The 17,788-nt window shown below is 44.7% G+C and overlaps 1 protein-coding gene across 3 annotated transcripts in view; it reads right to left on the bottom strand.

Moving 5' to 3' along the window:
* Positions 1-316: 316 nt before the first annotated feature.
* Positions 317-17,788, bottom strand: part of LOC119549448 (nephrin) — a 63,541-nt gene continuing 46,069 nt past the window's right edge. For all 3 annotated transcript variants that reach the window (XM_037857544.1, XM_037857541.1, XM_037857542.1), the window contains 4 exons: positions 16,151-16,305; positions 14,388-14,499; positions 9,746-9,927; positions 317-4,315 (listed from right to left, as the gene is read on the bottom strand). In XM_037857544.1, coding sequence (XP_037713472.1) covers positions 3,689-4,315; positions 9,746-9,927; positions 14,388-14,499; positions 16,151-16,305 — 1,076 coding nt within the window. In that variant the 3' untranslated portion in view covers positions 317-3,688. The remainder of the gene's footprint in view (positions 4,316-9,745; positions 9,928-14,387; positions 14,500-16,150; positions 16,306-17,788) is intronic.

The raw sequence follows: 17,788 nt of genomic DNA, 5'->3' as shown, positions 1-17,788 counted from the left end.
ATACGTAATTTGAGGCATCCAGAGAAACCACCCACCGCCCAACGCCCGCCGCCCCCTGAGATGCTGTTAAAATTAATGCCAGCTCGTAAGTTTTACAAGGAATTCAATTTTTTGCACCACACCCGGCAAGACGGATAGTCGTCCTGCCCTCGGAAAACTTTGGCTCGCCGGGAAAAGTGTCTCTTCTGTGGGGCCGGAAAGCCGTCGTCCTTTGTTTGAGTCCTGCCGCTGAAAATTGATTCGAAAGTTTTGCCATTAAATTGTCCTTTGTGCCGTAATCGGTTGGCCCTTTGTTCCGCCATGGAAATGCATTTCGTTTTTTTGGTATTCATCCTTTTATGGTTTATTATTCATTTGTTAACAGATCTTTTTTTAAAAATGCAGTAGGTTTCATATGCATTAATTTTCATAGTTTGTCAATAAATTGTTTTTTTTTGTTTTTTCAAAGAATTTGTTTCTTTTCGTTTTCGTTTTATACAGTTTTCTGAGTGGCGGCTTATGCTTTGAGTTATGAAATATGCGTTTAATTTATTTTCGGTTTTCTTCGAATGAACTTACGCCGTGTTAATTATTGTTTTTCCCCTCGACTACTGTACAATGCTCTCGGTAATTATAGTTATCGATATACGCATACAGACTACATAAAATACATAACTCAATAAGTGTCATAAAAACATTCACATCCACTGGTAAATAATTCGCTTTGTACACACGCACACTTAGCTGCATTAAGTTTCGCTTTCGATTTCGAGTTCCATTAACATTTAACATTAACCTAGGTTCGGTATTCAAGTCTTGTGTGTCATCGCCTTCAGCTGCTGCTCAATTATGCTACGTTAACGTCGAATGAGGGGATTTCCGAAATCATATACACAGAGACTCTAATTCAATCGAACAACAATCAAACACAGCGAGAGTGAAACAAGCACACACATGGTCTAGCTGCAAGTTATCTTTGTTTAACAAATATCTCTTTGGCAAAAATACAAAACGAACAACTTGATTTCGTGTTTGTTAATCGTTTTAAACATAATTATCTACAATAAGTCTTATTTATTTCCCCCGACAAGTTAGGTTAAACTTTAAACTAATGTGTACGTGTAATTATAAATACGTATTTGTGGATCAAACAAGGGGCAATCAACAATCGTGAGGACAAGCTGGGGAAGACATACAAGATTTGTGATGCGGATGCAGATGCGGTTGGGGACACCTTTCCCTCGCGGAGTACTGGGTTCGAGTGCAATCAAATAGTTATCCCTAAGAAAACAGCGAGTTGGTTATTCCTATGCTTATGTGGGGAACTCCCTGCCGAGCTCCGAACTTTTAGGGGGTATGGGGGGACAGGATCTAAGAGTTACGAGATGCGAAATTGTACGCTACGTTTACATCTATGAATTGCAATGACTCTCCGTGTGTGTATCGATATACCTGCATTTGTCCTTTTAATCGTTAATTATTTATCGCTATTCGGTAATTGTTAATCCTTGCTTTTCGGCTTCCGCTCTGTGGTATTGTACAATTTGATAGGATTTGGCTTGCTGATTGAGTAGTGGTTCGAAATTGTTTTGGCTTAGCTACTTAGGGCTACGGATCCAGTTAAACGCTAATTATTAATGCAATTTGGCAGCACTACTCGTAGAGTTGAGTACAAGCTATACATTCACATGTCTGGTGTAGGGGGTTCCACTGCAGCCCCTGTCCTTTGGCCATCCTTCCCGGGGAAACACAACAGGTTTCGCCCGGCTATCCACTATAATTCCCTATTTTCCCGCTCATTTAACTTTTATCTGGCCACTGCCATCGCCATTATTCAATAGCGGAAAATCCCACAGCGGGAAAATACACCCATGTGTGCCGGCACACAGAGCTGCCTCAACTTCTTTCATTCTTAATTTCATCCTCAGTTTTCCGCGCATTTTTCTTCATTTCCCTCGCCCTCCTCCTTGCCATCGCCTTTGTCTTTGTCTACGCGTGCGTTAATTTCAAAGATAATTTCACTTTTAATTACACACTCTGTGTTTGCTCAGCGCCCCACCTCCTGGAGTCCTGGCTTCGTGGAGTCCTTGAGTGCCCGAATCCTCGAATCCCCCAATCCTCAGCCATCTGTGCCCGAAATCAGGGCATTTATTCATTTGCGATAATCCACTGGGGACTAGCTGCTGCAATAGTGCACTCCCCCGATCCAGACCCGGATCCAACAATTACAGCCAAATGAATATTAAAATCCACACAATGCTGCTGGCAATTATGCACGGCGCTCGAGGATCTCAAGAACTTGGCTACAAAGTCAAAGATACTGATGTGGATATGGATATGGTGGAGTGGGTGGGCGCTTACGGAGCTGAGAGGTCCTTGGGATTCCGGGATTCTTCTGGCCTCGAAGTGGAAGAGCTAATGGCAACGCAGGCCAGGATTGGCATGTCACGCTCGCTGAGCTGCGACGAGTGGCAAATGAAAACTGTTTATGGGCGGCAGCGCCACTCGAATGTCTGTTGGATAGATAGATGGAGATACAGGCTGCGTCTGCATATAATGGGATAAGGGGGCGTGGCCGCCTCCCCTCCATATCTGCGATATGCGCATTTCCAAGGAGGAGATTGAGTTAAGCAACTCAAGATGCTGGTAAACTTAAATTCCAAGGCGTAAGCTTGGCGCAGCCTTGATTTCTAGTAGTTGGCATTCTATAAAATTTTATGAAAGGTTCTATAAAAACACTCCATCTATGGCATTTCCTTTAAAGTCCTTAACTTTGATTTCTTAACGCTCCTCTTTAAAGAAGTCTTCCTAACTCCAACTTCTGTTTCTTAACTCGGAGAAAATGTAATTCATTATCAAAATGTTAACCTTTCCCAATTTACAAGAAATAACAAGTTTTTAAAAACACACTTTTCCTCATTAAACGTTTCCTTGCGTAAAATGTTTGTGCGCCGAGTGGTTTGAGCTAAGTAGGCTCCACTGTGGTTTCGGCCGGATGTAGTCCCATTCCCAGATTCTCCAGCTGCCCATTAAAGGGGAGGTGGCGAATCTAGCACTCGGATCTGGGAGGGGGTCGCCGAGCAGCTAGCGGCTGTCAACCTTCAACTTTCGACGACCATGGCCGCCGGCGCCGTCCAGGGCAATCACGTGCCCAGTCGACTTGAGCCGAAGCACGCCCCTGGGAGCTGTCAAACGGCTCTGGACCGTTTCGCGTTCTCCACCCAAGGAGATTTTCAAATTATTTTCGCCCACTTCCTGCTCCTTCTGCGCCTTTTGCTCCTTCTGCTCCTCCTGCTGCCGGCTAATTAGTAAAACTCTCTGCGAAATTATGCTCACTCCCCCAGTGAGTTGGCCTCCCCAGAATCCTTATCTAAATAAACACCCACATTGACGGGAGAGCCGTAAGAACTGGGTGGAAATTTACATAAACTAATTCGCTGGCTGATTTGAATAAGGTAATGGCCAGTGGATGTGGCTGCCGGACAGGGGACACCGGAGGAACCCAGATGCCGAAGAGAAAGCTCCTAAACTAGCTACATCCTTGCGAGTAGGTTGGCTACAGATACGAGTGCGCCGGATAGGAATAGGGATAGGTATTGGGCGACGAGGTCGCTCAGAACCGGGGCTCACTGCCGGAGAGGATCCGCACGGTGGTGCTGCAGCTGGTGGTGCTGCTGCCGCTGCTGATGGCCCCAGTCCCCGCCTACAGCTATACGAGGTGCCCGTCCGCATCGGTGTAGGCCACCGGGATGCCGCCGGCCTGGCCGACTCCGCCGAAGCTGCTCATGCCCATCGTCGTGGGGTCGAAGGCGCCGCTGGTGGTCATCAGCAGGTTGTTGCCCAGTCCGCCGCCCGCCGGTGGCAGGTTGAGGATCTGCAGGCTGCCCATGGCGGACGACACCGGAACGCCCACGCCCACCAGGCTGGCGTTGAGCAGCTGCTGCTGCTGCTGGTGCTGCTTGTTCCGGTTGGGATCCTTCAGGATGCCGTGCGGCTGGCGGGGCAGCGTGGCGGTGGCCGTCGGCAGACTGCCGTTCAGGGTGGTGCTGGTGGTGAGCGTCGAGGCGCTCAGGTTCACCGGGTGCAGGTCGTGCAGCATCTGCATGGGGCTTCCGCCCACCGTCGACGTGTGGTGGGTGACGTCGGGCTGCGGCACGCCCACCACCCCGCGCAGGATCCCCCGCCGCAAGGTGCCCGATCCGCCGGCAACCGCTGCCACCGATCCATTGCCCATGAGCGTGGCGCCTCCGTTGGTGGCCAGCGAGGTCACCGTCATGGGCTGCAGGTGCGCCATGGGCATCGGCTGGGCGGTGAAGTCCAGGGTTGCTGGGTATTCCTGAAAGTAAATTAAGGGAACACATTTGTAAGAATAGGATACATATATGGAAAGGCTCCCAATAAATATTAATTTTGAACGGCTATTACTTTCTGCAATAAGTAAAAGTAAAGAGGATACTATATGTAGATGTAATTTTCCTAGAGAAGGACATGTTTATCCTACCAGATTTTTTTGATACCTTAGGTACAGTGAAGCTTAATATATTGTACATGCACAATTATGGAATCATCTACATTAATAGCGAGAATAAATATGAATAGCTAGGGATATCTATTTCTGAAGTCTGATATGAGATTTGAGTTTTGGTATCAGATTGTTGCAGAAACAACCAAACTTTTACCAAAGTACAAACAAAACAAATTTGCTGTTAAAGATTTCAGAAGCACACCGGAATAAAATCGAATGAAAACTTTTTAATGAAACCCTTTGATTAATTTGTGATTTTCTTACAATATCTTTTTTAAGTACCTGCTGTGAACTTTTCAACTGATTTTAATTATGTGTTTCTATTATTTTTTGGTGATAAAGGTCAGGTTAAACATAAGTCAAAGATTATTTTTTGGGTAAAACTCGAGGTCCTGGTTGGCTGTATCACCCCTATTTCAACGCTTTTAGCATTTCAACACATCTGCACTTATAAGTAAAGCTCAGACTTCTTGGGGATTGGAAATTCGATAGGGGACAACCCTCATCAACTCTCATCAGCCAATATATTATCATTTTCAAGGCATTTTCGGCATTTTTCAAGGACCTTTTTCCCAGTGTGGATTAAGTGAGCGTAGGCTTAGCTAAGCGGCTTCATCGCAGCTCTTCGGCGGGATAGAACTGCTCTGTTGGCTCAGCGGCAAAAGTTTTCCCATTAAACTGTCGCCCGAGATATGAAACAATGAGGGGCGCAAACAAAAGTCCGCTCTAAGCCGAGGCTCAAATACCCTGGACCTGGACTCCTGCACTCGTGGACTCCTGGTCTCCTGGTCTCCTGGTCTCCATCCACGCCGCGAATCCTTTGGCTACTTTTCCCTGAAAAGACGGCATTAAAGCGAAGATTGGCACTAACGATGCCGTAATTATGACAGCGCTTTCTGCCAGCGCTCGTGTACAATACAACTTCCTGACAACTTCTCAACTGGGCAACTGGGCAGCGGAAAAAAACAGAAAGCCAACTGTCTGCGAGTGGATTCGGATTCCTCCAGTTCAATTGACATGACACTTTGTGCCAGTTGAGGAAGCCGCTCCTGTTCCGCATGCCAGAAGTCCAGCTGTGCGGGCCAAGTTTGCGACTTGAAAGTTGTACGTGCTGCAAACTTGGCCCGTGCACCTAATTGGAATATTAAGGGGCATCGAGTACCTACGATTGCGGAATTGAAAACTCTCGGGGATTAACATGGCGCAAGGACATCCAGCAACACATTAGGGACACAACACTCAACACTGATTAACAAGGCAGTACGGGATCGGGATCGGGAAGAGGTCTCAAGTAGACCAGGGCGGACATTTTGTATCAGTTTACAAAGTTAAATTGTCTTCAACGAAAACTTGGGGTCCGTAGAGCTCCCGAGCTAAGCCAACGCGATTTGGGGGCTCAGGATGGGACGGGGTGTAAAGGGTTTTAGGTTGCCCTGTGCGAAAACTTTGGGCCACTTAAAGGCTTTTGTGTGCCGCGCTCGCTAATTCTCGGCCGCAGCTCATTATTGTTGTTACTGCCGGAGTTGGAACTTCATTCCGGGTAAATAGAATAACCAATTGGCATCTCCACACTGGCCATAAAAAAGAAACTTTCCACATTAAGGCCAACGGAGCGGCGCCAAGTCTATGAGTCCAAGGAGCCTCTCGAGCGGCAGAGGGAGCGAAAATTAAATTATGGCCCACTAGGAGTGGATCCCCTTATTTATTTAATCGGCTTCAGCTGCGCACTTCGCGCCCGCCCCTTGAATTTTAAAACAAAACACTCGCGTATCCCGCTTTGATGACAGCCACAGTGCGTAAAGTATCTGACGGATACTCCTCCTTTCCCCGGCTTTCCAGCTCTACCGCTTTCCTGCTTTCCCGCTCCTTTTGCAGCTGACAGCTCAGTGGCAGTCAGACAATGGGCCAGATCCAGATCCAGATCCCGGGTTCGCCCGCACGAAAACTAATTGAATTTAAAACTGTGCAGAACTCAAGTTAACAAAGTGAACCGTAGTTAAGTTGTCCGGCTGGAGTCAAGTCCCTGCCCTCCGGCTGCTCCGGAGCCACATATGCACGTAGTCCACATAGGGATTCCAACTGCGTCCGGCAGTCAGCATTTAACTTATCAACGCCAGCCAAATGAAACTCGAGCATTTTGGGGCTGACGTGGGTGGGCGTGGGGAGTGTGGACTTGCCGTTCTCTGGCCTTGGAAGCCAACCAAAGTTGGCAATAAAATACAAATTGCCGCTTAAATAGTTACAAGCTGGTTGGACAAAAACACCGCAACGGATGGATGAGTGGGTGGGCTGCCATTCTCGATCCGGCTTTGCCTGGGTGTGGCCACAACTTGTTTTAAATTGCATTTACTTCGGGCCACTTTGCGTGCCAATGAACGGATGTGGATACGGCTGAAGTCCTTGAGGCGCCGACCCTGGGACATCCTGTTGCTCCGAAAGGGCAAATCATTCAGCTAGCTGTAGCAGTCTCCTTTCAACGGAAAAAACAATGTCTAGCCAAACAGCCATATCAAAACATGGGATATGCTATTATAAAAATGCAAATGAAAGTATACGCAGTTGAACTCTTTGTTTAGAAAATAAACAATATAGGAAAATGGTGCCTACTTAAATCTTGAAGCCGAATAAGCTCGATAAGTCCATTTGCACATAATATTGTGTTGTGTTTACCTATGTTGTGTTTGAAAAATATTTGAACTCCAATATAATTTCATTGTTTGTTACAAAAATTAAGCTCAATTATTAAATATGTTGAACTTTAATCTAAAACTCGTAATAAATTGGGGGCCCTAGCAGATGAACTACTCTTCACGAATCAAATTCAATCCAAATAACTTTCTAAAGATGACCTTAATAGATTTCGACAAATAAATCAATCAAAAAAAGTAAACTAAACCTATTCATCAAAATGATAAACGCATCAGAAGTCTGCTCTATTACATCCATGGCAAATTAATTGCTTAAAAATATTTAAAAGGTGTAAATATGTGTTTAAATGGAAGTAAAATACTTTAAAGTTACTACATGTATATTAAAAGTTTCCCTTTAATAGAAAAATATGTGTGTAGGTAATGAATCAAAACTAAATGAAACGGAACTCTGTACTTGTAATTGAAATAGACTTTTTGCTAACTAAATGTATTGAAATATTTTAATCTCGCTTTAAATAAATAAAAAGCTTGGGCGAACTTAATAGTGCTGCAGCTGCTGAATTAAATCAAATCCCATAAATGGCAACTGCACAGTATAACATAAATTGATTAAGGAGCTGCTCAATCACTTTTCAGCGCTTTGTGATAAACTGGTCAAGCTGAATCGAGTCCACATATAGTTCGGACTGGTCCGATTCAGTTGTGATGGGCAATTATGGTGGCCCGGACGGAGGAATTCGATGGGCAGCTGGGCCTTATGCGCGCCCCTCCTCGGGGACTAATGTGCAAAGCGATGCGATGCCCTAACTTTGTTAGATGGCCATTTTGTTTTGTTTTATTCCGCCCTGCGAGCTCTCTTTTTTGTCAAGTTTTCCAATTGAAATTTAATTTGATTTACTGTTATAAATTGTCCTTATTCATTTACTGTCTGCTCGGATACGTGGCGCTGGAGCTGACTGAAGTCGAAACGGAGACAGATGCTCTTCGAAAAGTAATTTAGAGCTGGCCAAATGTTTTCGGGAAGCCGCACAGCCCGGCGAAGGGACTGAACTGCCACTGGGCGCTGCCCTGCTCTGTATATTTTGTAATTTTTCTAATGATGTTTATCAAATAATTCAATTTGGCTTCCACACAAAACATTTCTTATGTGAAACGGCAAAAGGCCCCCGCACACAAAGCGGAAGGAGTGGCTGCTCCATGGGCCATGGAGTGAAGTGAAGTGGTTTATACACATATATGTGGACATACATATGGGATGTCATTGTTGACCAACTAAACCGAAATTGAATTTTTCTCCCTCGTTGACTAAAAACCGCAAACAAAAGGTTTAGTCCCATGTCGGGCGATGGCAAAGAACGATGACGGAGCACTGGCTACTGGGATGCTGGACCACTGGGCGGTGGATACTGGACACTTGATACGGCCACTTTGCCCCGCAGTCCACAGCCCACATCCACCACATCATTTAACTGTGTACTCTCTGGGAGAGGGACACAATTGAATAACTTAACAAATCGTATAAAGCCCATAAACATGGTCAACTGCTAAGCATAAATATTATTATATTAGCTGTGCAGCCAGCTGGTGCTGCGTAATATCCCCTGGATATTACTGCCATCCTGCTGCTGCTGCACTTTTCCATTCGCCTTCCCCCATCTAATTTATACAATTATCGGGCGTCAGCCAAGTTGATACGACACATAAACGGGCTGACTGTCATCCCACGTCGGATGTCGTCTTAGGGTGTCGCCTTGGCACCCCTTTAGTGCCAGGAGTCATCAAGTCCGAGGGGACGTTGATTCCCCGAAAGGAGCGTCGGAAACATAAATTCCCAAAATTGATTTCCCCATGTTTATTGTGAAATTTGCGGAATTTATATTGGCAGGCAATGCGACAAGCGCCGAATGTGTGGCATTCGCCTTGGAATGGAACGGACATCGCCTGTCCTCGACTGGCTGCGGTGCTTTTCGGAGGTGGAATCCGGTCCAAATCGGGGGGCAGGGTGGCGAGAGACAGGGGCAGGGACAACTTTACCCCGGCACTGGCATTCCCACCGCTTTATGAGTGACGCGGGCCAAAAACTTTGTCGCATCTGTGGGCGTTCCTCCGTCGTAAAAGCCACGCTGCCAGCTGCCTGCTGCCGTACGCGGCGTATGCGTGATATTAAATTGTTGCCCGGGGAAAATAATGTTTACTCTGCGCGCAGTGCAGCAACGCAGTGCAGTCTGCTTCGAGGGGCTTACTTATAATGCTTTTAAGTTTGTCATTTGTCTCTACAGTGTTGCGGATTATAAAAGTCGAAGCGCGTTAAATGCCAGCAGGGGGAAGATGCACTCTATGCTCCTCGCCCAGATCGATACATGGATTTATGGACCCCTCGCACGGCGGGATGCAAAGTGCCAAGGGTGCTTCGTAAAACTTTGGTTAATTGAGCGCAATAATCCAGGCGCCGGAGGGGGCGGTGCCAGATGGCAGCGGATCAAAGAAGGTAACTGCAGATGCGGGCAATTAAGCCTGCATCTGCCGTTCGTTAAGCTTGGGTCGGCCAAATCCCCGCCTGCGATGCCCCGGGTTCATCGATCTCACTTACCATTGGCGGATAGGACAAGTATCTGTCGCTGTTCATGTTGTAGTAGGAGCCATCTGGCGGCGGCGCCGGCGACGGGGACGGAATATAGACGCCCTTGCTGATTAGCATCTGATCATCCCGGGTCATGTGGATGGCGGCGCTGCCATTGTTGTGCCTCGGGTGCGGCAGTGTACAGGCGTTCACTGCAAAAAATACGCGGAGAGGGAAAAACAGTATCCAGTTAATATGTGCTTAAGTCAAAGTGAGCCCGGTTTATATGCATTGAGGCTGTTTTTTTGTGGCCAATAAGCCCACTTTAGCCTGCTCTGGGTTGATTTTAATGGCTTACCAATGCCCCGATTGCTTCTCTTTTTTGTGGGGTACGTGCTGCGCTCTACTGATTATTTTCCTATATTTTTTCCCACATATACATATATGGCTGTTGCTATGGCTTAAGCCTTGATTGCGACCATAAGCGGAGCACGCCGTTTGGCCGGCCAGCCGCAATGGAGAAATGCAAAACGCATTCAATTTTCATTTCTGAACTGCCAACGACGGGTTTAATATTCGAAAAACATGCACATTTGTACACACGCACACTGTCAGCCCTGTTCTTATTTCGGTATTGGAGTCTGTAGCTTTTTAAAGTGTGCTTGCTTGCCCTTTCAGAAAAATTGTACAAGTTCTAGAAAACGCTAGTAACCCCGGAGAAAATTCCAAAAATTATAATATTACTTTTTCAAGCATATATCATAGGAAACTAGAGTACAGTTATTTTTGGCGTCCTCGGGTGGATGGACATTAAATGGGTTCTGAATGTCTTAGGACTTAATAGTTATAAAAGTAACTTAAATGTAAATTATTCATTAAGAACAATTCAATTTTACAAACAAATTTCTAACTGATTTCCCTTAAAAGTCTTTTTCCAAGCATTTATCATATGAAATTAAAGTAAATTTTCTTGGCGCCCCGGGTGAACGGACTTTAAATGGTTTCTGAAGTAAGTATGTAAGTAAGTAGGTAAGTAAGTTAGTCAGTAAGAATGAAAGTAAGTGGGTAAGTAGGTTGGTAAGTAAGTAAGCAAGTAAGTAAGTTATTAAGGAAGTAAGTAAGTAAGTACGTAAGTTATGGCGCCCCCGGGTGGACGGACATTAAATGGTTTCTGAATGTTGTAGGACTCAAAAAAGTAACTTAAATATTCATTTTTGTTTATAAACCACTTAATTTACTATCAAAGTTCTTACTGACGTACATAGAAAATCTAGTTCCAGACATTTACCTTAACAAATTAGAGTACAATAATTTTGGAGCCTCCGATTGGACGGACATTAAGTGGGTTCTAGATCTCCTAAATCTGCTCATTAATTAAGAAAATTACTTAAGGTTAAGCAATTTAAAAAATAACAAAATAATATTACAAAAAAAATTGTTACGAATTTCCCCTTTTAAAGGATTCTTGAAAACGGGAACACACCTGTACACAGGTATATGACCAACACATGCAACAATTTGCTGCTTGGTTCTGGCCGATTTCATGTGCAAACGTTCGGAAAGGAAAAGAAAACGATGGCCATTAATTGCAATGCTTGCGACATTGCTGATAAGCCGTCCAATAAATATGCAAATGTCAATGGAGTCTTCAGTTGGCCATAAGGCCACCTGCTTGGGGCGTGACAAATTGGCCAACATACTGTCACGTTACGTGAAAAGCGAGTGACTGTCAGCTGCAGAGGCGTGAAAGCCGCAAACGTAACAAATTTGTAATTTTGTAAAATAGACTGTGACATCGCAGAATCGCTGTGGGTGGGTGTGGGCTCTTCAGCCCTCGCAAGGATAATTTTCCAGGCAGAGTTGCGAGCCTGCGGCTGCCTGACAACGACAAATCGAAGGAAACCTTGTGGCAGACCTGAGTTTGGGCCTTGTTCATCTTGCGGCTTGTTTACTTCCGCATATGTGGGCTGCTTCCCCGAAAAGACAGTCACTCATGAATTATTGATTTTTCGATCAGCGCCGTATTGTTGTGTCGAAAAGAAAAGTCGAACAATGAACATTGTGTTTGTTCCAATTTCGGTCTGTGGCAGCTTGATAATTGTTGACCGGGTCAGGAGCTCTAGCTGCCTCGGTTCCCCAGTTCCCAGTTCATTTGATATTAATAATGTTGGGCCCCACCGGAGTCGAGATAAGAAATGCTTCACGTAAAAGCTGAAATATAGGGGGCCAGCCGAGAGCTATATTCGGGGAATATACTTAAACCAAAGGGGTTTAAAGAGGTTTCGGGGTGCCTAAGGCCCTCTGCACTCGTTCAAGGTCAGAAACTGGGTCACAGCCCCGGACTTGTTGCTTTTGGTCTGCTCATTAACATGGCAGCGTGTGGAAAGAGTCTCATTAAAAGCGCGGCTTTGCCGCTTTCCCCGTGTAAATGCATAAATGGTAAATGAAATTGCAACTGTTGGTGGGGTTGTAAAATGGAAACCCCTCAGGTTGTCATGCATTTACTTTTTCGTCTTTTTTTTTTTAGCAATTTCTCTGACTTCCACCCATCACTCGCTACCAATTTAAATTCAACAAAAAACTCTGATAAAAAATGTGACGCCAACTAACAAAAACAATTTCCGCTTGCCCCGCCCGTTAAGCTCATGTGCATGCCGCCCCCCAGCTTTTCCCGGTGGGTGGTGGGTGGTGGTAGATGGGTGCACCACCCGCTTTTCCGCCCGCTTGGAACAACAGCCTTGGGCTCGCTTGTTTGAGATTCAGCTTCCGGCAAGCATTTTAATTTTTTGTGCCACGTGGGGGATTCTTTTGCACTTCCCTCTGCGACTCTTCCTTCTCGCGCCCGTTCTTTCTTCCCTTCTTGCTTTCTTTTCTGCCTTTCTTCGCTGCTTTTGTCTTTGTTGTTCTTCTCCCTCGGCGTGTTTTCTTTTCAGCTCGTTCCGCTGCGCTCTTGTTGTTGTTTCGGGCATAAAGAAAATGGCGGTACTCACGAACACCCCAGATGTACATACATACGTAATTATGCGTGTCGCCGCAGAAACCTCGAGGTGGAAAAGTGGGAGGCAGGAGGTCCTCTGGGTGGAAAAGTGGGCGGGAAGACCTTGTCTTCGAATTATCTTGGAGATGAGCACGTGATGTGTGTGAGTCAAGAAGGATCTGATAAGGGATAAGGTATCCTTGAGTTCAGACATTGGGAAGTTTAATTATACTGATTATTACGCTGATCACTTTCTAATACAGTTTTTAACACTATCTATCACAAGGAAGATATTTACATAAAGTTAATGTGACGTTTAATTAAATATATTTAGTTAATCGTGCTAAAATAATAAGAAAAGCTAAATTGAAAAGTAGCCATGAGCAAGAGAATCATCATTTTGTGAAATAGATGTGAATAATAATTTTAATCACGAGCCCATCTCTAGTTTATCTATTTCATCGGGAAAATTCTCCACCGCAACCTTATTTATTGCACGGAGAGGGGAATAGAGCTTTCCAAATTTTCATGCCGTTGACACAAGGTAATTGTATTTTTTATGCCAGAGTCTCGGGCACTTTCCCCTCTGGGGATAAGTTCTGCAGCTAATGTATTTTTATTATTCCTACGCTTTTGCATTTAAAATGCATTTTCTGCTTTTGTTCCGACTGGACGGATTGTTTTTGTAGAACTGCTGTTGTTCTTAGAGCTTCGATGCTTTGATAGACTGCCACGGTGTCCTTTGTCTGGGTCTCAGACCCAGACTGGGTCCTTTCGCCGGCTATTATTCTTCCATTTCCATTTCTGCTTTCCTTAAATTGTACAATTCGAGGCTTGGGTTTTTTCCTAAATTAGCGCAGGCCGCACGTGATTTCGATTCCGCCTTAAGCTATGTACACATAGAGAATACGGTCTGCCCTCACACATCCCTACGTACGTCAATTGAAAATCAAGACTGACAAAAACTTTGCTCCTCAATTACAATTAAGATGGAGATGTTGTGCTCGAATTGAATTTTCAGTTCGCACACTTCCCTCCGTTTGCCCCAAAAGCTTCGATTTCGCCCTCTGTATATTTATTTCCTCCTCCGTCCACTCCCCCTTGCGATTTTCTTTTCCCTTTTTCAACATTTGCTTTGATTGCACTGCAATCATGGCATAAAAATCAAACCAAAACGAGTGCAACGCAGGGCAGTCGGTCGATAGAGGGTTAAGGGGTATCTGGTCGGTTTGCTGACGTCCTGACAGCGCGTGCGAAGTCCCAACTTTGTTTTGCCCGAAAGTTAATTATCTAAAACGTATTTCTGGCTTTTTTGTTTGGTACCGAGAAAAATAAAGCGTTATAAAACGGTATTATTCTATAAACAAAAGTTTGAAGTGGATCAAAAGTAAAAGCATTTGATTTTCAATAGATACATATATGTATATTTTTTTAAATATCCATTCTTGTGCAACAGAGATCAGAACTTTTCTAGACAACAGATTGAACTTTTTAATCGTTAAATTCTTGGTTTTTCCTAAGGTTGTCTATGCCAACAGTTCTTATTTACTTTGTTTGTTATAGTATAAAAAGAGTTCCCTTTACAAGAGACTATGGGAAAGCCATTAAAATAACCACGTAGGCTCAAAGGAAAATGGGTTCCTGATAGTTTTTACTTCACTCAAGTGTCAAGAGGTTTTTGTTACATCAACTTACCAATATTATTCGGATATATGACTGGCAGGGTGCCATCCTTTTGATATCTGGGCGGCGGCATATCCGAGCCCTCAACGAGATACGTGGACGCCGCCTTTTTGCGCGCCTCGTCCTGCGAAAAAAGAGGGATAGGAGCCGAGTTAAGAGCGGCAGATGCGACATGGCCGGGTATATATCAATTTATATTCCCATTCCCATTTGAGTAATGCCCCGTAATTACTCCACACTTTGCTTTTTGGCATACTTTGGCAAAGGCGTTGAAAGTCGTTGGCGCGTAATTGACAGCCACAATGACAGCGGCGACACACGGACAGCGAGGACATCCAGGACAACTGGGACGACAAGGACCAGGCCCAAGGACACCCGGATCGGATCGGGGACTGATTTATAACACGCGCGGTCGCAGTTTACGCACTTTACATACTTTTACTCCAGCTTCTGCGGGTTAGGCAGTTGCTGCGGTTTTCCGCCGCTGCAAGATTACGGCGATAATAAATGATTTTAATAATTTGAAACGATTTGTTTGAAGCGCTTCCCGGTCTCAGACCCGCGGACTCAAGAGCCAGACTCGCAGCCTGCTTTATTCTCCGCTTTGGCCCACTCGCCGGCTCATCATTATCATCATCAGCGTCGCGTAATTAATCACGACGTCTTAGCGACGACGTCGGCATGCCGCTTCCGTTTCCGCTCCGCTGGTCTGGACCTGTTCTTGGGCTTAATCTTGGTCGGGTCTGGCCTGGTCTGGGTTGGTCTGGGCCTGGTCTGGCACTTCCTGCCTTTCACTCGGGAAGCTCTCGTTTCGAGCATTTGCAATAATTGAAAACCCAGGGCCCCAGGCCAGGGGGATGCCTCTGATGACCACCCTCAATAATAAGAGTTAGTCAGACTTCCTTGAACCGACAGAAAGCCCTATCATGCCTTAAATTTGTTTTGTGGCTTATTAACTGCTTTGTAGTTATATTTAAGCCATCTCTGGAATATTTGTTTCATCTTTGGAATTCACCTGAAGCTATTTTCCGGCTTCCGAGTCATTTTCTAGCTTTCTTTCCAAAGGCTTAGAATCTTTAAACAATTAGATTAAGTGGCTTTTCTTAAAGGGGGACTGAAACAATGAAATATCCTTTAAAAAGGGTTCGGTTTTGAGGTTTAAGATCTTTAACTTTGTGTTTCTATTAAAATCTGTTTAAAATGTTGAATATTTACGATGTTCAAAATTGTATAATAGGTATACTAGTTTAATTTTTTTTTCATTGGAAAATGTGAAATATGTATATTTTAATGACCAATATTTGGACTTTCTAAAATCTATATATTACATTTTGATGACTTTTCATGAATTCCATCTATCATTCCCTTAAACCTAAGTAAACCCTACCAATTGTATACCATCAGAAATATAGAAGTGCATTCAAAATAGGTGTGATTGATAAAAGCCCACCGAGTAGAAAGCAATATTTAAATTGAATGACTTCGGGGAAATCGCACCATTCTCCGTCGGTGGAAATGCCAAGTGACGCCCCTGCGCTTCAGGACATCTATTTAGCAATGGAAAATGCCTAAAATGCCAGACGATTTTCCACTGCTGGCTCTTTCCTTTCCCAACCTTCCCTTGCCCTCCCTTCCCCGATTCTGTTCGTTTTTGTGCCCATTCACAAATTGCATATTCATGCTCATCCAAAAAAATGGACAAAACTGGCAAAAAGTTGGAGCAAAAATAGGAAAAGCAAAAAATAGTCGGTTCAGGTAGATCCGTGTGTACTCACAATATATTCCGGCTGGCTGCTGCCCTCATTGGAGTAGGACTCGCTCTTCTCCGAAACGCTGGACAGCGTCTCGCCGGTTACGGTGTCATTATACGAACTGGGCGCGTACATCTCGATGGTTGCCGTTTTTGCCGGTTGATTTGTAGTTTCCGCCACTGTATTCCAACGGATCGGGACGGAAAAAAGGAATTCCGACGCCACGAGGAACGGCCAGGTATGCGCACAAATATTGAAAAGGTGTAATTGGCAGTGACATCCCGAAAATTGATGATTCGCAGCGGTGCCAGTTGGGGATTGGGGCACGGGGCATGGGGCATGGGTTTTTTGCGGGCGTTGATGCAGTGCGCCAGAAGGTGGATATGAGGTGGCCAATTGTGTTGTAGTTGCAGGTTCGGGCAATGCAAATCAAATGCAAATAGCCAAGATTGTCAAAGTGCCAGAAACAGGAGTGGATATTTGGAGGGTGTGGGTGGATAATGGGCGATTCCAGGTGGGCGGGGTGTTTACACGGGTCGCAGGCATTGCGTTAATTATTCACATTTGTCGCAGCATTCGTTGATGTGCATTTCGATGCCGGGTCGCAAAAGTAAGGCACATCGGGAAATACAAATGAGTTGACAGGCGGGTAAAGGTGAAATGCAATTAAATGATTTATGACACATTTTCCGCAAAAGTTAACACGTGTTTGCCGCAAAGTGGAGTCCATTATTGTAGCACGTTCCAGTTGCGAGTCGATGGTATATGGAAAGTACATAAGAATGGTAAACATTATAGGTTATATTTTAAAGATATGCAATGTTTCTGGCTGTTGCTGCTGCTGTACGGGGAAATAGGGTCTTTTTCTACCTTTAATCCTGTTTAAACTAAATAAAATATTGACACATGTGACCGAGTGATTGAACTCTCCCTTTCCAAATAAAGCAACACATTCAAACCATAAAAAATAAAAAGTTATGTTTCAAATTAGTCTACATGGCATTTTTTAGATCGTATTGCCATTCTATCGTGTACACTTTAGGCTTCTGTTGTTCCTCGGCGTTTTTTCCAGGCTGCCACAGAATTTATAACGATTACGGGCTGAGCGGAGTCAGCAGAAAGGCAAAAAGCCATAGACACGTGTGGTTCCATGTGACCCCCATGCTCCCAGGTACCCCCTGGTAGGGTAAATGGTAATGGTAAATGGACATTGCCCTGCCACTCAGCTGCTATCGCCATCATTGCCATCATCATCGTCCTCAAGCTATGCAAAGATATAATGGTCCTACGCTTTCTTAATAATACATTTCCCTGGCTGTGTAAGAGGATATATGGGGGCCTGGGCGGCACGTCCTCCGGTTACGTGACATGCGGGGACTATTAGTCGATAAAATTGCCGTTTTCTGTTAATTTGCACAAAGAACATTGAATGTTGGGGAGTTATCAAAATTACTTTATACACGTTTGTGTCCTGTTGCCCTGTTGTCGATGTCGGTGTACGAGTATAATGAATATTTAACAAATTGCAGCCGAATATTCGAGAGCAAATTGCTTTGTTCTGTCTCCATTTCGTGTGTACTCCTGTTGTTTGTTTGTGCTGCCGATGCTTCAATTTGCATTTTTTATGATTGACCAACATTCGTTGTGTTTTAATTCATTAAA

The sequence above is a fragment of the Drosophila subpulchrella genome, chromosome 2R (genome assembly GCF_014743375.2).
Source record: "Drosophila subpulchrella strain 33 F10 #4 breed RU33 chromosome 2R, RU_Dsub_v1.1 Primary Assembly, whole genome shotgun sequence".
Classification (NCBI taxonomy): Eukaryota; Metazoa; Arthropoda; class Insecta; order Diptera; family Drosophilidae; genus Drosophila; species Drosophila subpulchrella.
Note: the sequence above shows the minus strand (reverse complement) of the source record. Positions and strands in the feature narration are given on the sequence as shown.